This window comes from Macrosteles quadrilineatus, unplaced genomic scaffold, assembly GCF_028750875.1.
Source record: "Macrosteles quadrilineatus isolate MER2022 unplaced genomic scaffold, UCM_ALF_1.0 Scaffold_47__1_contigs__length_942521, whole genome shotgun sequence".
Taxonomy (NCBI): domain Eukaryota; kingdom Metazoa; phylum Arthropoda; class Insecta; order Hemiptera; family Cicadellidae; genus Macrosteles; species Macrosteles quadrilineatus.
Window position 1 is genome coordinate 853,021 of NW_026542640.1, and position 23,832 is coordinate 876,852.

The 23,832-nt window shown below is 33.6% G+C and overlaps 1 protein-coding gene across 3 annotated transcripts in view; it reads right to left on the reverse strand.

The window, feature by feature from the left end:
• Window positions 1-9,585: 9,585 nt before the first annotated feature.
• Window positions 9,586-23,832, reverse strand: part of LOC129005961 (fatty acyl-CoA reductase 1-like) — a 73,425-nt gene continuing 59,178 nt past the window's right edge. For all 3 annotated transcript variants that reach the window (XM_054435034.1, XM_054435036.1, XM_054435035.1), the window contains 6 exons: window positions 21,149-21,258; window positions 20,716-20,914; window positions 20,258-20,429; window positions 19,793-19,938; window positions 13,393-13,650; window positions 9,586-9,832 (listed from right to left, as the gene is read on the reverse strand). In XM_054435034.1, coding sequence (XP_054291009.1) covers window positions 9,742-9,832; window positions 13,393-13,650; window positions 19,793-19,938; window positions 20,258-20,429; window positions 20,716-20,914; window positions 21,149-21,258 — 976 coding nt within the window. In that variant the 3' untranslated portion in view covers window positions 9,586-9,741. The remainder of the gene's footprint in view (window positions 9,833-13,392; window positions 13,651-19,792; window positions 19,939-20,257; window positions 20,430-20,715; window positions 20,915-21,148; window positions 21,259-23,832) is intronic.

The window sequence follows — 23,832 nt, forward strand, 5'->3', positions numbered from 1 at the left end:
TTTCAAAGCCTTTATTTCTGTTTTTTTCTTTCTCTAAGTAAGAAAAGAATCCGAAGGATACGTAATCTTAAACACCCAGGATAAACCCTTGAGGACAAAAGAGGTAAAAGTAAAAGCATCAGCCAAAATTTGTCTACCAAAGCTCACTATGCTGTACGTGAGCATATTAAAACGTGTCCTTTGAAATAGTCCCAATATTGTGGCAAAAAATATATTACTTGCATACAGATCTTACACGAAGAAACTTTGGAAACTGTTTAAGGATGGACATTCTCAGTTTAAAGAAAGCCAGACCCCCTATTAAAGAATATTTCGGAAAAATTGCAACTATAACTTTGGGCATCCTCAAGTTGATGCGTGCTTGTGTGAGGAACTAGGAGTGAAAATCAAATCTCATCTTAACGAGGTAGTGAAGAGAACAGCCGTGGCTAAACTCCTTGTACATAAAGAAGAGCCAAGACTGTCTAATTTATTCAGTTTTACAGCATGATAATTCAAAAGATGGCGAAAAAGAGACCCATGTGTTCTCTTTCATTTACTTTGTGGTTACATCATTCATAACGTTTAAGTTAGCCATACGAATGAAACTCTTAACACAATGAATCAAGACATCGACAGCATTTTTCACTGGGCAGCAAAAACCTAATAACTTTTTAATGCTTTTTAATATCATAGAACCAACGTGTGTAGTTGAAACAGGTCAAAAAAATTTTTTTATTCCTTTTAAATAATAATACTCATAAGGAGTAACATGGGGAGCTCCAGAGCCACTGGAGCGGAGCCCGAAAGGATTTTTGAGATAAAAATGCGTCTATATGTTAATCGGGAATGTGAGCTATCATCACACCACATTTCAGACCAATCCGACCAGTGTTTTTCGCGTTTACTTGTCACAAACATCCATCCATCCATACATCCAAACTTTCTCATTTACAATATTATAACTTTTATAAAAATACAAAATAAAGTTGTAGTGTAAACTAAACACCCTGTAAACAAATGTAACGAACGTACGTTATTACATTCAAACAAATACGTTAGGCCGTTTAAAAATAGCCTAGGCCATTTACCACAATTTAGTGAATAAAAAAGTTCAATCCAGTGGCGGATCCAGCCAGGGGTCCTTGGCAAAAAATTTTCAACTATCGGGTAATATTATACAACATATTTTGGTTTTTTTTACAGCCTATGAAACCACAACCGACATTAATAAAGGCTTATCCCTTAACAATTCAATAAATTTTCTTTGATATGGCAAAATATTCAATCATGATTCGTGCTGTAGTTTTTCCTGACTAGGCCGCGTAAATTGTCTTCTTAGAGTTTACGACAAAAATGACAGCGAATCTGAAATTGAGACAAAATTCGAGTCCATCAGATATACAAATAACCAGACACACCATAATCCGACGCAATGTGGAAACAAAAATACAATTTTTTCATAAAGTTTATAGTACACAATTACAAGTAGGCCTGTATTCAAATTTTAAAATTGTAACGCCTTATTACGTGATATTTAATGCAGTAATTTTATTTCATAGAATACTTTTATATTTTCCCTAATATACAGGGTGATTGATATAAGTGTGCCTGCTGTTTTATTCGAAAGTTATAAGAAATATCAAAAAATGTTAAATTGTAACTGACTTGGATATTTTTTTTTAAGGTTTGGTCAAGTTAAAAAGATAATTTTAGCCACATTTTTCCAATATGGCCGCCAACTTGATTTTACTTACGGAAGACCCTATATCCTTTATGAGTTTGCTAAGAAAGTAAATGTAATTTAAACACGTTTTTATTCATGTAATTTTTTCTCTAAAGCTACTCATGTAGGAGTTACAGCATGTTAAAACTAAGAACTTTTTTTTGCGTTATACATTCTGCGTCATGTAGCTCATAACCGAGTAAGTTTAGAGAGGAAATGCCAAGAGTAAAGTATAAGCCTTAAAACTGCATTTACATTCTAAAAAGATCATTAAATAAAAAATATTAATTCCATTGTTTAAAAAATTGCCATCATTTTCCAAAATGGCAACAAATTTGAAAATAAGAAAACTCCTTTTTCATGAACAAACAGCGCAAAAGGACAAAAATAATGAAGTGTGTTCATTCCTAAATGAATACCTCAAACCAGTCTCTCAAAATTACGCAGAGTTAAGTCCCTATTGGAAAACTGCGGGGGGCAAAACAAAAACCAAACTCTTTCTCGGTTTTGTTTATATTTGACAGACTCTGAACGTTTCTGAAAAGTTGTTTAGTAGTCAGAGAAATATAGAATATGATCTAAAAAAAAATGGCAAGAAAATGTTTTATGGTTTTATTTTGTAGTGTTGGGTGTGCAGAGTGACATACTAAAAGTTGCCAAAAACCGGTCCACGGGAAAACCCCTAAAATCACCATTAAATGTACTACTGTACTGTAATGAGTTTTACTGGACACCAATCAGCTGATTATACTGTATTTAGGTGGCAATGAATGGTTATAAACAAAAATATAACCTCTCTTAGAGGTTATGACTAGTGATTTTTAGTCCTTTAGTTGGATATGTAAGGATTTGTACAGATTTAGTAGTATGGCGTAAACTATCGTACGTAACTCGTCCAAAATATGTGTACCGGACTCGTATGGTAATCCTGTACTCGACTTCGTCTCACACGGGAACGACCACACTCGTCCAGTAAACACTTATTTTCTAGTAGTAACGTAATATACTATTAATTAAATCTCAAGTTATATGGACAAAACTCATCATATTTGACATTGAGTGATTAAAAACCAAAACATAACCTCTCTTGGAGGTTATGAGTAGTGATTGTTAGTCCTTTAGTAGGTAATGATTTTAACAGATTTGTTATCGTTAAGTTAGCTTAGAGTAGTATGGCGTAAAATATCGTACGTTACTCGTCCAAAATGTGTTTACCTGACTCGACTTCGTCTCACACAGGATCGATCACACTCGTCTGGTAAACATTTTTTTCAGGACTAGTAACGTAATATACTATTACTGAAAGGCTACGTGAAAGCATATAAAAATATCAATGGCTTACTTTCTCACAACTTGTTCATGAGTAAAAGTAATACTCCAGTTTCTCCACCTACTGAACTGGCATGCAAAACTGGAAAGTGGTTTGTCAAAAAGTATGGGTTGATGACATAAAAAATTTGAGAGCCTGTATAACACATGAATTTGTGGACTTCTATAGTTGCGCCCACACTTGGCAAACGTTTGCGACGAACATGTAGCCTACGTTTGTATGCTGAACGAGGAAAAAACGTTCGCTGAGCAAGCTGTTCGACGGACAAAATATGGTGTTCTCCCTAACTCAGTTTTCAGGGTTTCCCAGTGAAGATGAATCTGCGTAGGCGTCGGCTTTTACTTGACTTTTATTGACTGTAAATACTCCAAATAGCCATTCAATTTATGTCAAACAAATATAGGCCTACCATTGAGTTTGGTTGGATACTGCAAGTAGACTTTCCATTTATGTGAGCTAGACGTACCATTAATGCAGACTTTGAATAGGAAATGCAATTAGGAATTCCATTAATGTGAACAAAAAATACCATTAAAATTGGATCCCGCAAGTATCTCATTTACCAGAAACAGATGTAGCATTGACTTTAGAAAAGTATTTGAATAATACGCTAGCTCCACTCAATACTGCAAGCAGACAACTGCGAAGATCTCTTATACTATTACTCCTGCTTTTGTTTTACAAATACTCCTCCTGAACGGCCTGGGAAGGTATGGATCTGAAATGGTACTAATCAGACTAAAGGGCTTTTTTTTACATGAATTTAAAATATTTAGAAATTTAACATGTATGTTATGGGTTTATTGGTTCCCATGACAGTATTTGCAAGAAAACAAACAAAGGTTACCTTAAAAGAGTCGTAACATATGTTAGTCAATAAATCACCTAAACTAGCACCTAGCACATTACAAATACAGAATAAAAAGAAAGAACAATCGGATTTGGATTAATATAGTTGAGTTAATTGACTACAAAATGAATAATCAATTAGGGTTGCCGGAATTAGGCTAATGCACCATTGACTTTAGATTCTGCAAATAGGTATTCCATGTGAACCAAATGACCATTGTCTTTGGATACTGCAAATTGACAATCTATTTAAGTGAACCAAATATACCGTTGACATTGGAAACTGTAAGAAGATTTCTCATTTATGTGAACCAGATTCCCATTGATTTTACACACTGCAAGTAGAGAGATCTCATTTATGATAAACAGATGAGGCATTGGCTTAGGATACTGAAATTAGCCAGAATATCCAGTTCATGTTAACCAGGTGTACAATAAATTGACTTTAGATACTGTAAGGAGACGTCCCATTTACGTTCAGATGTATCATTGACTTTTTGTATTCGATATGCTAGCTCCGCTCAATATTGCAAGCAGCCAACTGCATTGTACACCTAGTATATTATAGATAAAACACCCAAACTAGGCTAGCTATAATGTCAAATCAACTAAATTGCTAAAATTAGCTAATAGGCTAAATCATATTAGTGGGTGTATAAGAAAATACTTAGTCTATTACCCAACTTATTTTTCCCGTAGAGGCCTGGAGAATTTCCCTCCCTCCCTCAACGACTCGCGGATCAGATCATACGTTTTAATCTACCCTATTATCTACCTGCCAGACCCCCAGGTCAGTTTGTATGATCCAAAACTACCCTCTGACCGCAGATCAAGACGCAACACGTTGTGTTGCAGTCACCATCGTTGGATACTGTTAACGCAAAGACACGCTGCAAGGGCAGCACAAAAGGCTGCTGCCTCCGAACTGGACAAAAGTTCCCTCATATAGCGAACATTTAGGCTGAACAAAAATTGCGACAGGCTACCACCACCTCACTCTCGGAACGTTCTTTGGTCGTTCGTCGACGCGTCCACACATATCGGACATCGAACGTTCGCTGGCGAACATTGTTCGTCAAGTGTGAACGCACCTTATGAAGAAATCTGCAGCTGGCCTATGCCGAAGCTGATACTCTAATAGCATTGAATATATACCCTATAGGGTATATATTCAATGCTAATAGTGACATGGAAGAAGAGATGTGCAGAATAACGACTAAACTAAAAATTGAAAAATTACCATTTCATTAATATTAATATTTAAAGTGATTTTTTTTTCAAAGTTTGAGTGAGTTTTTTTACTTTCTCCCCCTATACCATAGTATATGGAGAAAGTATTGTTTTCGTCAAAATTTTCGAGTTCGAGTTTTGAGTGGATATACTCGTTTTGGGTCCCCCTAGACCCAAAAAAGTGGTTTTCGAAGTGATGTCGGGGTGTGTGTGTGTGTGTGTGTCTGTCTAGCTAGGGACTACACCTGTGGTCCGATTTCGATGAAATTTGGTATGTAAGTTCTCATCCATGGTATATCCAGGCGTTTTTTTATTTTTTTTTTTATTTTGATTTTTTAATGGGGATTTTCCCATAAAAGCCCATAAAAACCGGAAAAATCGGATTTTCTCAAATATGATTTTGATAAAAATTGTGTATGTTGTAGCCCTTTAAATTCTAAACAAAATGGTACAAATCCCTATTCTGTAAAAATTACGGTTCGAAAGTTATTGTAAATTATGTTATTTTCCCATAAAACCCCATAAAATAACGGAAAATTGGATTTTCCCAAAAATGGCCCGAACGATTTTGTTAAAAATGTTGTATGTTATAGTCCTTTATATTCTGAACAACATTGTACAAATCCCATTTCTGTAAAAATTACGGTTCAAAAGTAATTGTAAATTAAGTTATTTTCCCATAAAAACCCCATATAATAACGAAAAAATCGGATTTCCCCGAAAATTCCCCGAACGATTTTCATAAAAATTGTGTATGTTATAGTCCTTTAAAATCTGAACTAAATTGTACAAATCTCATTTCCGTATATTTTCTCTCACCCCTTACACATAATAAAGGTTGTTGACAAACATATGGTAGAAATAATGTGTCAGAATGCTGATACCGTTTATTCAATACAGTTTTCTTGTTTTTATAACCTAAAAAAGTAGATTTTTAAAGGGTGATATTTACAGTTTTTGTTTTGCTAATAAAATCTTGTCTGGTGGTATTTTTTATATAAAGTTGAGAAGCTATAAATTGTTGGCATACGCCCTTTTCAAACACCGATTCAATCTACAACAGTTTACTTGTCCTCAATAAGAATAACTTGAAAGTTTTGTTTGAATTTTCTTCGCGAACTTTCATTCTAAATTTAAGCGTATTTTAAGCTCTACAAAATGATTTGAAAGGATGCTGCGAAATGTTATTTTTAGGTTAAAAAAATGTATGCACTTTCTAACGATTAAATTAACCTCGTTATTATTTCTCGTTAATAACTAACTTTTTTGCCTCTGTGGACATCAAATTAAAAAATAAAATGTGTCCCTGGTTTTGGTCTTATCATGCTACCAACTAATATCTTCACCCCTATAAGATAAATTAGCTAAAATCCTCAGATTTTAATTAAATTTGCTACAAATATTTGAACCGACATTTATTCGAAAGAGTTCGCGAATTAGAATGGTCGTACTATGGTAACGGTGTTCGATTGGAGGTTTTTAGGGTTAAAAATTGAATTTTCCCATTTTGACCTCCGAAACATAAAATATTGGAATTTCTTTCCAAACCATTTCATAGAGCTTAAGAAAATTAATACTATAGTTGGCTGAGGCATTGTTGCACGCTTAATGGTTGCGAAGAGATTTTCAACCAACTTTAAATTTAAAATGCTCACGTTATTCTTACTGATAAATATAGACATGTAGTATTGCCTGTGTTGCGGATGAATTTCTATTAAATTTATTGATTCCATAATGAGCTATACAGTAACATTTCACTAGAACACACCTTATTATGCTCCCTGTAGCAGCGCAGCAAACCTAAGTACTCAGTAAACCTAATATTTTTCAACTAGGGGATAAATCAGACATTATATTAGGAAATATTTTAATAACAATCCAGTCGGTAAATAACAATTCACTTAGTCTACAGGTTTGCTGCGGCGGGTGTATTTATCTGTATATTATTTGAGATAGCCTACATGCCTTACAGATTTCCCTGCCAGGAGTTTTTTAATATAGGCAATTTACATTTACACTAATTACACGGTTTAATCAATCTTACATTTAAATGAGATAACAAAACTTAGTAGTTTGAGTATCGAACGTCCATTGAACCCATGCCAAAACAGTGTTCAGGCATAAACGATAGAATACTTATGCATACTCAAATTGTTAAAGGTTAGTAGCCGGAAGACAAGGGAAGTAGGTCGCAAGGGTGATGTCTACTGAATGAAGGAATCGATCGCGACACGCACCCCAAATGTTAGCCCCCCCCTCCAGCTCATCTAGTAGGGTAGGCCGATGATATTCTCAGTGTGAAGGAACTTTTAAAATAGGAAAATTCCCCTCGTCGGAAAATTTGGTCTATTTGGATTTGTTGTTATTTACGGGCATTTATAAACTATTATTTTTTTTCAATAATGCCACTTAAATAAATACAGATACTAACCAAAGAAGACCATTTAGGAGTTTTACCCTTAAATTTATGACAAAAATAGTGTGAAATTTGTGTGATGAAGTATGTGTTATTCGGGCGGGATTATGGGTCGCGGCGGAGTTTCGGTGTCTACCTGGATTTTGCGGGGGAGTTGCGGTGCGCCCGGGGCCACACGAGCGGATGAACCGCTTCCAGGTTTCCCATCCTACGTACTGTATTAGAATATTATGAACATGGGTCAATTCACTCGTTGTAGTTATGGACGAAACACTTATGTTAGTTTGTGCATTAGAAGCGTGTGGTGAGCTGGAACCAAATGTAAACCGAAATCGTTTTGTCCATCCTTTCATAACGGACAAACCATTTGTGTTCCAAACATTTTCCCGGCAGCTCCTATGTTATTTGGCCATGTATCAGTTTGGTTGTGCATCATAGAATCCATTAGGTTTAAATATTATGTTCATAATCCTTAATTTGAAGAAGTGACACTCAGACCATGATTTGTAATCCTACTCTCTGTCACATGATTGTGAACTTTAGTTTAAAGTTTCCTTACCTTTTAACTGTTGTCCATGATAATTGTTATCATGATAAAGCGAATTCCCGCATTTTTGGTCCAGCCTCAATGTCCCAAAGTACAGTCGGAACCCCTTTTACTGAAAATTATTAATTTGATCTAACTTAGGGCTTTAGTGAAATCAAAACTGCTTGCTGGCAACTGATTCTGTAGAAAGAATAGAATTATTGCCATTAAGAAATATTATTTGTATGCATGGAATTATCTTCGTTCATTCTCATACGCGACTTCGGAGCGTACTCCTAGTTTAATGTTATTTTATTTAGGAGAGTATCGACTGAGGAGGGCGATGACTGCTTCTTATGAATAGCTCATGGGCCCAATCTTTAGATAATCTTTGTGTTTTTGAAATTCATTAGTTATAAGTACAACGATCTAATGTGATATTTTAAAATACATACATATTGGAGTATAATGATGTATATTGATTAAGTCCTAAAAATTGTATAGTAGGTTTTTTTATTTATGGATAAACCTTAACAAGAACTAAGGATTTTTTTAATGGATGATAAATTTAACAGAAGGCCTACCTTGGTGGCAAAATAGAAGAAAATGCACGAATAACCGTTTTTTACCGAAAAAGGAAGGTAGACCTGATAATTCAGTTGAATTGTGTATTGTCTTCTGTTTTTGTCACTAAGGGGTAAGCCTGCTGTTGAATTTGTCCATAAAAATACCTTAAAACGCTGGCCTAAAGTAATGTTTACAAAAAATGTCAAACAAATTACAAAATTAGTTATTTAACAACCAATATTGTAACATATTATAAAACTGTATTAACCTCAATTACATTTTATATGTAACAATCCGTAAAATATCTTATAACCGCTATTATTGAGACTATATTAATATAAGGCTATAGTTTAATATATATTTGGTAATTTTCATTTTGTTCGACCATTGTAAATAGCACCGAAATGAATCATAAATTGTTTTCTATTACTAAAAAAGTATCTATTATAATAAATTATTCTAGATTAAACTGTAGGATAATGGGATTCTCAATCATTTCGGTAAGAAGTAACAACAACACTACATTCTCTGGAAACTAATGTTATTTAAATAGAGGATAAATATGACATTTTAAGGAAATGCTTTAGAGAAAATCTAATCAGGCAAATGGAAATATCATTAGTCTGCAGGTTTGCTTCGGTTGAGGTATTGATTTGGTTGATAGCCTTAAACGATTGTCACAAATTGATAACTGTATAACTTAAATAATATAATAGATTTTAGAGGAATTTCAGCCAGGGAAATGTAAATTCACGAAGTCTTCAGGTTTATTTAAAGTATTTATTAGTGTAGCATAATCTATCCAACTTTTTTTTAATCAAGGATGAAGAAATCAAGTATTCCATGTCAGTACCTTTACCTTTTGAATGAAATACCTTTCTTATGACGCCTAATCATGTTTACATGATGTAAAATAAAGATACATTGATTGATTGATTGAACTCATTCAGTGGAACGTCGAAATTACATCCTCTGAGAAACTTTAAAATCCTGTAATCAGATTTTCGAAATATGGAAAATGGATACTTCATCATTAAAATGGTTCTATGTTAAACGTGAATAAATGTACACAAATATTGTGGTGATTAAGGATAATAATTTATTGATACATAAAAAAATCAAAAAAGTAATGTTTTTAAAACAGCTCGGAATAATATAAGAATAAAAAACGAAGACATGACCACGCAGCTATAGTGCAACAGCTTTAACCTGAAACATTGAAACAATAAGTAAATAAGACTAGTGGTGTGTATAATCAATGTAAAATAGTAAAACATAGTAACTTATAAATTAAATGAACCATAACGTATAGTTTCTGCCTACGTACATACATTAGATGTAGTAAAATTAGGTCGAATGTTACCATTATGTTACCATGGATATACAGGATATCCAGTAAGTAAACATCCAGACTCTGGGGAATAGTCCTATAGTCAAATAAAGAAAAAAACCCTTCAGTATAAGATATCCATTATTTTGTATTTTTTTACATAAACACTTTATCTCTAAATTTTTCCAACCGATCTTTATGAAACTCGGTATGTATTTTAACGTATAAGAGAAACGTTTCGAATTAGAATTTTAAAATGTTTGCCATTTTCTTTTTCAAATTTAAAATTTTTTTTATTTTATGAAAAATGTCAAGGGCGCTTTTTTACTTGGCATTTAGAATTTCCCCATAAGTTAAAACAGATCGAAAAACAAATAGCAGAAATATCACCATTTTAGTAGTAAAACAAGGCAAATCAGGCCAAGATAGTCAAAGTGCCTCACTTTGTCTAAATTTGTAACTAATAGCCATTATATTTAAACAATTACTTGTTATTTTGATCCCTTTGGACCCTGTGTAGTTTGATAGGAAATTATAAATGACAAATAAAAGTATTTTAACATTTTTTTCATAAAATCAGCAATGTTTTGGTAGTTATAAACATTTATGTAATAACAATTCTAAAATGGCTGCAATTTTAACATTTTCATATTAGACAAAAATATCCTTTTTTCTATCATAGGTCACTTCTATATTAAAATACATACCAAGATTCACATCAGTTGGAACAATTAAAATACAGGGTGGTCTTGACTTAGTGGTTAAAATTGTTTGGGATGGAACACCAACCCAAATGTGACTCAAAAATACGATTTAAACAATTAATTATAAATTACACTTACTCAAAGACAAATTATTTGGATTATCAACAAAACCGTTCATTTAGCAAAACACTCCAAATTTGGGGGTTTCTTGAACATTATTTTTTGACTTCAATACTACTATTGCATTCTAAGTAAAATTTTGATTAAGAATAGTTAGAATAGTAGTGTTTAGATGAACCTGAAGTATCAGAAAGATGATTTAAATGGATTAAAACTAAACAATTACTGTATATTTTTTTTAAATGGGGAAAACACAAGCTTACATACAAATTTATTAATAACAATTCTAGAAAGTAGCAAATGCTATAAACTGTTTCAAACTGTAAGTTTTCAAAAGATATAATAAATTTTTATTTGTTGTCCTTTAAGTACATCAATTTTTTATTTGTTGTCCTGGTCAAGTAATGTAAAACCACGATTAAATAAAATTTCACTAAATTATAGCAAGTTCTTGTCGATACCTAAAATGTCTCTATGACAGATTTAATCCATCTTAGCTCTGAGATCATTTATATCAAGATTGTTTTCAATCAGGATCATGCTGCTAGAGTAAATTTCAGAATCTTCTAAATTCTGTTATTTAACAATATAACTTTTCAAAAATATCTTATCAACAGACGAAGCTCTTTCTACAAGACAATGTGTTTTTACCTTCCACAACATGCACATGTGGAGTACTGAAAACCCACAAGCACAGAAAGAAATGTCTATTCAAAAAAGATATTGCATAAGCGTTTGGGCAGATGTGAATGGCGATTGTTTCTTGGATCCTCGTATTTTTCAAGGAAGTTAGAATGAAGAGAAATATCTTGACTTTTTACAGCACGATTTGCTTCAAATTTTGGACGTTATTGAACCTGAGCACCGCCAAAATATTATAATTTACCAGCAGAATGGAACACCTTCTCACTTTACTAATGTCGTCCGAGACTGTCTGAGTATACCAACTACCCCACATGGATATGCTATGAAGGCCTTGTACCCTGGCCTGCAAGATCTTCTGATCTGACCCCATGGATTTCTTTGTAGGGATTAATTAAGGCTGAAGACAATACAACTCCAATAAATAGTGAAGGAGAACTTTTTATACCCAAATCGCAGCACAGACAGTAGGGAAAAATCCAAGCCATAAAGTGACTGTTGGGACAATGAGGAAAAGAACAAAAGCGTGCATAAGACAGAATGAAGGACATTTTGAAAATAAAATGAAATAAAACAGCTGTGAATTGTGAGAGTGGTGAGTGATATCCATGATGATTCACAATACTTATGACTTTCCCTTTTACTTCTTTATGTGTGCAAAATATTGTTTGCAGCTTCAAGTTGCACCTGTAATTAAAATGAGGATGTGTGCTTTTTTCGTTTATAATTGTTTTTTTGATGTTTTTAAACCATGCTTTACATTATTCAAATAAAAAACAAACTGTAATTAAAATACAACAAATAAAGCAATGTATTACATCTTTTGAAAGCTTACAGTTTGGAGCAGTTTTTATAGCATTTTATACTTTCTAGAAATTTTCTTTAAACAATTTTATGTAAGCTCGTTGGTCCTTTTTTAAATTTAATTTTTCAGTTCTAATCCATTTAAATAATGTTTTTGATGATTCAGGTTCATATAAACCTATCTCACTAAAAATTTAACGTAGAATGCAATAGTAGTGTTGAAGTAAAAAAAAACCAAACCCAAATTTGGAGTTTTTCCTAAATGAACGGGTTTTTTTTAAATAATATAAACTTTCTCTCGAGTGAGTGTGTGATTAAGAATTTTTTAAATTGTGTATTTGAGTCACATTTGGGTTGTCGTACCACCCCAAAAATGTTTAACACTAGGTCAAGACCATGTAAAAAATGTCTATGTAAAAAAAGAAAGTTGCGAATATCTGTTTAAGGAAGTTTTTTGACTTGACCCGGAGTTCGTCTGTTTACTTACCTAGACATCCTGTATACAATCAATTATAAACTACTCTGTTGTACTGTGTTTAAGAAAGTAATGAGTGTTTGGTTAATGTTAGATTAGGCTTAACTGCTTTTATTATGCATGTTATTTATTTAATTTTGTATGATTTAGTGTTATCCAATTTGAAAAATCTGAATGTAGAAATTGGTTTATATATTAGGTTTTGGTTTTAATAACACCTTGTACCTGTCATAGATTTAACTGTTCTGTGATTTTTGTTTATTAACTGTATTAAGAGGTTTATATAAGTTGCTACTTTGCATGTTGCTAATGCTTGCTCAGGCATACTGTTATGATTGCTATGTTTTGCTCATAGTCTTTTTTATTTTACTCAACACCTTATTTCTTGTTTATTGTTATTACTTTATTATTTATAATGCTTTTGCATAGGCTAGTTTCTATTTTGCTTATAACAGCGATCTGTATTTCCATCGAAGTATTGTTTTTGGACATTGTATTTTATTGCATGTTGCATGGCAAGATCTATTGTAATGTATGTGTTAAATAATCAATAAAAAATCTGAATCTGTTTCATTCTCTGTTATTAAACAACATATACATTTAAACACGTAACCATACTTAAAGTAATAAGATGAAAATTATTAATTTGCATTTTCCATAACTAAACATGCGTATTATTTATACATAAGTTTACCGCTTTAGCCTGTTAGAAGCTCGAGGAATGGTGTCCAAACTGTCTCCCAAACAGTATAGTCGTACACCTCGGGCCAGGGTGTGCAGAAACTGGTCCCAGTCTAACTGTAGAATGTCAAAGTTGAAAGTTGACCTATCATGAACCCCCAGAGTACGCCATAGAGCGAGTGTGTTATTTTCTCGGTACCGTTGTGATGTCATAGTGTGGTGACTGAGAGCCTCGCAGAAGCCACGTAGAACCATATACTTCCTATACACCCTAGTTGTAAAAATACATTGTTAGTAGTATGAAAAAGGGGCTTTCAGGCCAAAGTCAGAAGTTACATTATTGGGGGATGGGGTAAGTGAAATGAAGGACAGAAGTTGTGTTATGGGGAAGGATTTGTGTTGAGGTTGGGATGGTTCGGTCTGAATTACGTCATGAAACGAATTTGTTCGAAAAGTCGTTGCCTGATGTTATTGTTAAATGTCAAAATCGTTCTAGTGTATTTTTTAAAACGCCGGGAAGGTTCTTTTGATATCACCATACAAAACTACTTACAATACAATATTTAAAAATATTACAGGTTTATTTCTGATTTCCATCTATTCCTTATCACTGAGTGTAGAAATTAGTTTCTTCAGTTTTTTCGCTGTTGATGACTCAAAAGTTCCTCTACCAACCTTTTAGTTGGCAAATGTATATGGATATTTGATTTTTGTAAATACATCCAATAATTGTTGATATAATCCATTTGCTATTCGTTTTTTACCTCCTGAGCCAATAGTTTGATATACGATTGTGTTGACAAGTTTACAGTAACATAATGTACACATGTAATTCTTGGTAACATTGTAGGGAAAATTCTGGGGGGTAACTTTACTCTCTACAATTAAAACTAGTTTCAATAATTATAGTGTAAATTAATGTTTCATAAGTCATATAAAATTGCGAAGAGAGATGAAAGTAGAGCATTTATACAACAGTCTATAAATATGAATTCTGGAATCAAGCATACATATGTATACAACACTGTTTTTATTTTCTTTGGGGATATATTAAAGTTGTCATAAGAGTGAAAATGAGATCTTAGCATCACCTAAACCTCTGTAAATTACAATAATCAAAGTCTCCAGCATGCCTGTGTAGGTATGTTATTTTGTTTTTATGTCAAATATATGTACTTTTTCCAAATGATTACATGTTTTAGCCTCCAAGAATATTTGTTTATTTTAATAAAACAGGATATTCGTTAAAATCCTAAGTCCTGAATGGTATTAATACATCTCGACCTGACTTAAATCTTTTTGTAATTGGATAATGTGATTCAAAATTAATCATTGAATCATATATGTGGCTCTCCAGATAACCTTATCCAATATTTAATTAAAATTAACTTCGGTAGCATCAGTAAGTGCTTTATTAATAACTTTATCATTTGACGATCTTAATGTAGCTTTCGTTTGCTTAAACACAGTCGAGATGGGATTGATCACCCCATGATAAGTATAAAACCCTACAGAGAGCACACTGTAAGAGGGCCAACGCAACAAGTTACCAAAGAGCTAATTTGAGTTTTGAATGTAAATTAAGTGGATCAAGTATCTTTTGAAACTTTGTAATTTTCAAGTCTCCCCATTTAAATCCTGTTCAGTTTTACCGTAGAGTCTGAATAAATTGCTAATAGCCTTTTCTGAGAGTAAATATTTAACACTCTTAACTATCTTAATTATATTATTGTAATTTGTTTTTGTTGTTTAAGTCTAAGTGTCAAATGTTATAGTTGTTAATTAATATTAGCTATCTTCAACCGTACATTGCACTACATATTATATTGATATAGATAGGTTTGTAAACAAATAGCACCACATCAAAAAATGGAATGTCCGTTGAAATAAAATAAAATAAAATAACTGTTTAATGGTGTTATAATTTAAGAACATCGGCATGGGTCTTTAGTTAAAAGAAATTAAATATGTTCACATATCCGCTGTTGGGACGCTGTGGCCAAATGTTGTATGCTAGACAAACCTAAGCTAACCCCTACTCCCCCACCCCCCTATGTGGTAGGGTAACCAACAGAGGCACTCGGTGAGTGACCTGCTCCAGTTATTGATAAGCCCTTCTCAATCAAGACTTTCATTATTTAGCTTAACTGTATTCAACCTGACCGAGGACAGTGCATTGTGTATGTTTAATGATGTTAAGTGATCAGATAAGCTCTTCTTATTCGGACAGTTCGTTTAAAATTCAAAATTAAGTGACATCACCTCCGGCCAAACATTTAATTGATTTTGGTGGTCTTTACTGCCAAAAGACTTTGCCAATTTGAGCTAGTGTGTCGGATATTGACGGATCTTGTGGATACGCTGTTCTTTCAACTCCGCAGATGTTGTGTTGAACTTTGACTGTGTGACTTCTCGACCAAGCGCTTTCGGAACTTCATATAGAATGAAAAAAGAGAGGCCCCTGTTATTTATTTATAGAGATATTTATTTGTGGTTATTTATGTTTCATGTTTAGGGGTTCCAACGTATCTTGTTTTGGTACTGATAATGGGTGTATAGTTGTGTAAGATCCTTGGTTAGCTTTGTCTCAAATATAATTTTGTCTGTTGGCCAACAAACAATTTGAGTATTATTAGGGTTTGAGAGTTTAGAGACAAATGTAATAACATGCTTATGCCGATGTGAAGTGAAGTCATTGTTTACTAGTTTTTTTTAACTCAAATCTTTGAATTGGTGTACCTGATTTTGTACTTGTAGGTCACCTAATTTTTGAAATGAGCGTACGCAGTTTTTCATTTCGTTCAGTTCTTCCATCAGACCAGTTTTTCCTGTGCGATATGGCTCTTCAACTTCACATCACACCTCGGACAAAACCATCTAGTCTTCTATTTTGCTAATATCATTACACTTTTTAGTAGGCTATTAATGTTCAGGCACTTGGCGTAGTGCCATGAACCACAATACCCGTCACATAATAGGCTTTTGTCCTCGTCCGTACATAAAATCTTACACACCAGGCGCACTAGCAAGTCCACTTTATCCGTCATTGCCACTGCCACTCGGAAGTCCTCTTTAGGCAATTTTGTCGGAAATATCTTTACAACATCAGGAAAAAGAAATGTTATACCATTTAAGAAAGAATCATTTTGTAAAACTGTAAGTGAGATATGTAGACGAAATTCTTGTTATCTTCATACAAACCCAGGAGCAAGAGCACGAAACAATGATGAATACACTGATCCCACCACCACCTTCCGCCATCCGAAGCCACCAACCGAACCTCACTTTTACGAACGAGTTTAAAGAAAACCAAAAGATCAACTTCCTGGACCTCACATTAGAGAGAAAAAAACAAGATCGAATTTCACATCTACAGGAAACCCACGCTAACGGACACTACAACCAACAGTAAATCTATCCATCCGACAATTAACAAGACCGCAGCCTTTCGATCTATATGTTGTACCGATTGTAGAAGATCCCACTTAACAAGCCAATAGGAAGAAAGAACTGAACACCATTCAGAACATTGTACAAGTTAATGGATTTCAAACCAATAACATAGAGGACATCGCAAGAAAGACAAGGAGGAAAATCAATAGCCAGAATAAACTACACAGCAGAACAACATTAGAAGAGATTAAAGAGGAAAACCACAGATACATCACTTTTATCTACAAGGGGACTACAACACAAAGGTATGCTAACAGATTCAAGAAATACACAGTTTCAATAGCCTTCAAGGCTCAGAACACCGTGAGTAAAATACTGCATCCTAAAATAGAAGCTTGTAACAAATTCGACACTTCGGGCATCTTTAAAATCAATTGTAACGACTGCGATAGCTTCTACATTGGACAGACTGTGAAATTCGTCAACCACTCCTAAAAACACATATCTGTGGGGAGGAACAAGAAACCGGAAGGATCAAATGTCGCACACCTGTTAAAATGGCCTTTCAATAGGAAAAATCGAGGATAGTCCATGTATTTTAAAGAATTGTAACAAAAAGATATGTAATGAATGCTTGATAAGAATTATATATTTATAATGAAAAATGTAAAAATATAATAAATAAGCTAATTAATGAACAGGTAAATTTTGACTCCAGTTATTCTTATAGAAATGTTTTTTCCGGTACTTCCGGCAGCCAATAGGATATAAGTAGGGGGTAGGGATTCAAGATTCTTGTCATTAGCCTATTGTGCCTTGTTATGATTGGAGTGTCCAATTGAAATCGATCACCATTTACCATCTTTTAAGTATATTTACCGACTTGTGAGTAACAGTATAAGCGTAAATATATGTTTTAAGTGTCATCAGACGTTACTTTTACTCACTTTCCGTAAATTTTATAACACGTACAATGCTGATCAAGAAGCGATTTACCTTTTACGGGTCTTCAAGGAAGTTCACCAACTTTACATCCAGAGGAATTGGATTTCGAGAAAAGTAGTCTGCATTCGTATGTTCTTTTGATGGTCTCTGTTTGATTTCATAATCGAATGCACTTAAGAATAGAGCGTATTCTACCTTAATAATTTATGTGCTGAGTTGACTAGCATAGCTTTCCTTGGATTTAATATTTGTTGAAGTGGTTTGTTATCTGTAATCAATAGAAGTTTTCTGCCGTAAATATACTGGTAAAAATATTGTAAAAACAATTTATTGTTAAATTTTTGTAAAATTATTATTTATTATTGTAATTTTTTTGTACTGTATCAATGTAATGGGTTTCCCGTTGGAATAAATAAATAAAATCTCTAACCAATACCAATACACAGCAGTGGCTTTTTTGTGTCAAGTTGGCTGTAAGCCGATTCACTCTTATTATAGGATCTGGAAGCAAATGCAATAGGTTTTGCTTGACCATTTATGCCATTGGACAGTACTGCTGAAAGACCAGTAGGTCCTGAATCCGTAGCTAACGTAACAGGATAGTCCAGATTGAATGGAGTTAACACTCTATCACTTGTGATTTCTTCTTTTAATTGATTGAAAGCGTGTTCGCATTTTCTATTCCATTTGAATTTAACCTCTTTCTTTAGAATTGGGATTATAATTTAAGTTTGGTCCAGCTTAGCATAAATGACGCCGTGAATTAATCTAAGGGTCAAGCTGTCTTCCAAATGATGTTTTACTATGATTGCAACATGACACTACCTAACATTTGGATATACATGATTTAATATGCACAACATTAACCTTAGATGATATGAAGGAAAATTTAATTATAAAAGATTTTCCAACGTCAAGAGGAGCATCAAGAAAAACAAAGAACGTTCAAAATATCAAAATCCAAAATCGCCTTTGTTGTGATCCTGTACAGACTATTAGGTATTAAAAAGAGGTTGACGGCCTCTCTTAACCTTGTCTTTCCCTGTCCTGAAAGGCTTCATGCCTGTGCTTGGAACGTATACGACAAAGCAAGGGGTAAGTAGTACAGCACAAGAGTTGAACTATACTGATAAAAGGTAGTGGCAGGTACCAAGATCTGAATCCTTGACATCGCTGCTCTGGGTCCAAAGTCGTAGGTATTACCAACTTAGACACGTACTCATCATCATCAATAGATTTTGACTAAAGGGGACAAAGGAATTCCAAGAGGATATGAAATTGGGAAAAAGAAAGCCATCCCAACCTAGATTATAAAATCCCGGTGCTGATTACCTTTTAAATACATACAAATAACCATGGCATCAACCAACAAGGACATCACCCAATTCATTAACTGACATCACTTACAGCCATTCAGCTAAATCACGTCACAAATTCCTCCAATCACGCCACTTCCGTCCTTTATGGCACTCGCATCCCCCGTCAATAAGTCAATTCTTGTTTCGGGTTGGCAGTCCCTCTTTTTTACTACTACGGTTAACTTGTGAAAATAGAAAAAGGTACATGATAACAGATTTAAAAAATTGTACCCTATTTTAATTACTATTTTTTTTAGGAGATGTCCGTCCAAATTACATGGAAACTCAAACTGCATAAACTGTGTAGTACTGCAATTATTTTGAAAATATGTATAAAGTTTATTGGTTCTTTATAAAAATACTTTGGCTAACCATCTAGAATTAAATATGTTTAGTGTACTCAAAAATAAATTTCTAGAGAAAAAAAATAAAAAACAACTAGGTATACTAGGGTACACTCTTGTACACAACTATTTACTAAAAAGTCATTCTGATACTTAATTTTTCATTTAAGGACTTAAAAAGTATACACGATTTTAACACAGGAATGGAAAAATAACTCAAATCTTTCTTGAGAAAAAACTATTAAATGAAATACGATAAGTCGTAAAGTGCTAACAAAACTAAACTAGTGAGGCTAAGGTTCTGAATTTAAAATGGCGATTACGTTTTTCGAATGTATAGTGTTGTTTAATTTCCACTTACAAGGCCACTTACCTTGACTTTTTCGCATTGAGTATGTTTGGATTGTCAGTGAAAGCATGGAATCTGTCAATTACAGTGGCTGGAAACAGATGGAAGATGTAGAACCACAATGTGAACCAAAATCTTGATTTGGTCAATAAAAGGTAAGGATACCAAGCCTGAAAAAGAAGCACCACATCAAAGATGTAAGTCACTTTAGTTACGGTAATGAGTTTTTCAAGTTTTTTGTAGACGATAAAATAAAAAAAAACGGCAAATCTTTTAGATAAAACAGGTCGATAAACTTTCAATAGGTACAAATAAGCATTTAAACCCTCAAGGCCTAAAGTCATACATAAGTAATACATATAAAAATAGATAGTATTTAAGATTATATTCTTGTTTTATTTAAGAATCATAATAAGTAGTATTGAAAATTAAATTTTTTGTTTCAATTCTAAATTAAATAATTGAGATTTCCCTTAAATTTTTAATTACCATGTCAAGAAATGGCACACTTCTCGTGTGTCTTAGGCTGCATACAAAAAACTCTCTCCACGAAAGCGGGTTTTGATTGGAAGAAACCAAGTTAAATATCGGTATGTCTGAGTCAGGAATAATTTGTCCAGGAATTTCTACTTCGTCTACTTCCTTGTTCTTCCAGTTCCTCCTGAAATAAATGGATATTTATGAAAACATTTAGCGGATTTTAAAGTTTATGCAGGCAATCACAATAATGTTTGATAATATATCAAAGGAGCCATTTTCATGAAAATTCTTATGATAACACCTTAAAATACACATTTTTATAATAATACAACAGTCATCGAAAATTATTTATAAGCAGCTATTGCTTATATTAGGATATATCCAAGACGGCTTTTATCATACCGTATATAGACAAATCTATCGTTCAAGATTTGGTTTGACAAATACGGTATAATTAATAATTATACCTTGCTGATGCTGTGTGAATGGCAACTGCAAGTATGAAGGAAGCAGCAAAGTCAGCCGGCATCAGCTCTGCGCAAATAGAATCGTCACATCGCAATGTGCAGAGTCTACCTCGCATCGCCTCAGTAAGTAGCTTCGTGAGACCTGAAGGAGACTCACGTGGCAACCAGCCAGCCAATGGCTCCTTGTATGTAGCCACCACTAATATAAAGAAATAACCAGCACTATAAAAAAGTTTAGCAAACCACACATGACTACAATAGTGTAAGTCACTTTAGTGGTATACAGTAGCAGGCGTTAAAAATAGAAGTAAAATACTATAGGTTACAGGATAAATATCATTCTTCTTATTCCAAAAATAATTTATCTTTCTTTCAATTAACTATCAAGACTATTTTTGTATGAAGGGTGGTCAACTGTATAGCATAGACTTACGCATTGAAGGCCTTACAATGGCCAGCGGCAAAGATCTCCGACTCTGACGAACGAGATCTTCAGCAATGCACATAGTTGTTAGACTGGCAGATTGGTCTCCAGCTATTAACCTGTATTCACATAATTCTATTAAATACATGAATCGATAAAATTACATGAAAAATGTCACAAGTTCTTAGATTACACCACAGCAATCACACATTTGTAAAAGCATCTTGTAATGTAAAAACATTTGTTTAATGTTTCCAAAGTCGCCTTTAGTATCTTTAGGAATCAAACTTTAAATATGTGATGGTTTGGTGTTAAATAATTCTAAAATAAATCAGCTACTTTCTTCAATGTACGCATTCCGTTTATTATGAAGGCAACAATGAGTCTTAATAAATATATCTACCTCCGTTGATTGACTGCTATTTTAGTATACAAGACTTAGCATAGTGAAGGAGAAAATCATTCTGACATTATTAAGATAGTACGTTGTAGATATCATAATTCCATTTATTTATTAGCAACGGTTTTTTCCTGTGTTCCAACAATACCCTCGGTCCTTGGCAAAAGATAAAATATATACAAGGCCATACATTTTAAGGAAAATATACGGATAAGTATGCGACTTAGGTGGAAGATGAAGATGAGATAAGAGTTAGACATTATCATGAAATAAAAGAAAAACTGGTTAGGTTGAAACAATAAATAACTAAAAAAAACTTTAACGATAAAGTTGATATGGTGACGTTGAGAGAATTATAAAATAGGATCCAAAAGGGAGTTTGTATAGTAATATAATTGGAGCAAAAGAGAGAAGAAGGTCTATTGAAAGATGGCAGCAAGGCGTAGAGAAGAATTTAAGAAAATTGAATATAAGGGGAGGAGAAGAGAAAGAAAGGGGAAAAATTAAGGCACGTTGTTAATGAGGCCAAGGTCTTCGTTAGGCTGTAGCGCCAAGGAGTAAAGCACGTACCACTCTTGATGGTGAAAGTGGGTATGTAATCCTCTCAGGATGGTTGTGGACCTCACAGCTAGTATTTCCTAAGTACCACTGTGAATCAGTTACCCTGTACTGCCTCATAACTTACTCGAAATGTCACTGTAGTAGCTTATTAATGAAGTGGATTAAGATCTGGTCGGCGAAATATTGCCCCGCAGATAAGAAAAAATCAGCAGCTACCAGTGACATCCTCCAACTACATGTCCCTGTCTCAAAGCAAATGTAGATAGTAGACAAATAAGCTTGCAGATACCTGTCTTATGGCTGGCACTTCAGCACGGGAGGACACTATTTGCTAAACCTGACCAGGCTTTAGAGTATTCAGGGTGACCACGACATACCTTCTTTCAAAGCAAACCACAATACTGTTTGTACAAAACCACTGCTTTGTTTACTATAATTATAGATTTGATTTGGTCTATAACAATCATAAGAGCTAACATGATTTGCTAGTGCTCCGTGGACATGTTACTGATCTTGACTATGTCTCCCAACATGTCTGTACTCTCAGCATGTCAACTCAACATGTCTGTACTTCACATTTTGCATGTGGTTAGTAGGGGCAATAGGACAAGGAGAAGCTAGTTTAGGGGTTTTTTCCTATAAGAATAACATAGGGATAATTTTTTAGCCACTTTTCCAAAAACCCTGATCTTTGCCTATACAAGCCTATATAAATGTCTTTGTGGAAATCCATGAGTTCTGGCTACTTGGGAACCCAAGCCATTTGACATACAACAAATCACCCTTCCTCCGAATTACCTTCTCTACAAATACATGTCTTTATACTTGGTCTTTAGCAACTCCTCTGTATAGAATCGTCCCCTGATTATATTGCCATTTTCATCTTTCAAGATATAAGTCACAGGCTGTGTATTCTTAACTTCTGCTATTGTAAACAGCTCCCCTGTTCCAATTTGGGGTATAACCTTTACTAAACACATGTTTATACTTAGAAATCCTCACGCTATCACCCACCTTATATCTTGGCTTTTTAACTTGCACTACTTTAGAAGTCAACCTCTCATGCACATATTTTACTATTCTTAACACTCACTTGGTTAGGCTTCATTCCTATAGATCTATGCACTTTAATATTATATTTCCTAATTAACATTGGAAGTAAATCCAACCATTTATTTATAACTTCCCTGAGCACTAAATTCCCTATAAACAATTCTTTAAAGTTCTCTGGAACCTCTCCACAATTAATTGCAGCCTTAGTTGTGGAAAAAGTGTGATAGCGATTAATATTTAGTTTGCTAAAATATTGATTAAAAAATTATTTTCAATTGTCAGATTGAATGTTTTTAACCCCCTTTGGTAGAATGGTTTTAATGGCTTCTGTAACTACTAACCCTGTCTTATTCTTTGGTGGAGCAGCATAAGCTTTTTTTAGAAAATTTATCTATTAAAGTTAAGATATATTTAATGCCGGACTTTGAACCATTTCGCCATATCTCAAATAGTTTTCGAAATATAAGTATTTTAAAACAATATTATAGACTTAAAAAATTTCAAGGTGTGCAAAAATGTCAAAAAAGTCTAGACATTGAAAATTTTCGTGATAACTGTTATTTCTGCCCACATAAAATAATGTTAAAATTGTTTTTATTTTTTAATATTTGTATGTTGTATTATTGTTTATAATCAAAAGTTGATATCGACGTAGTGTGCCAGAATTGTAACCGTTTCG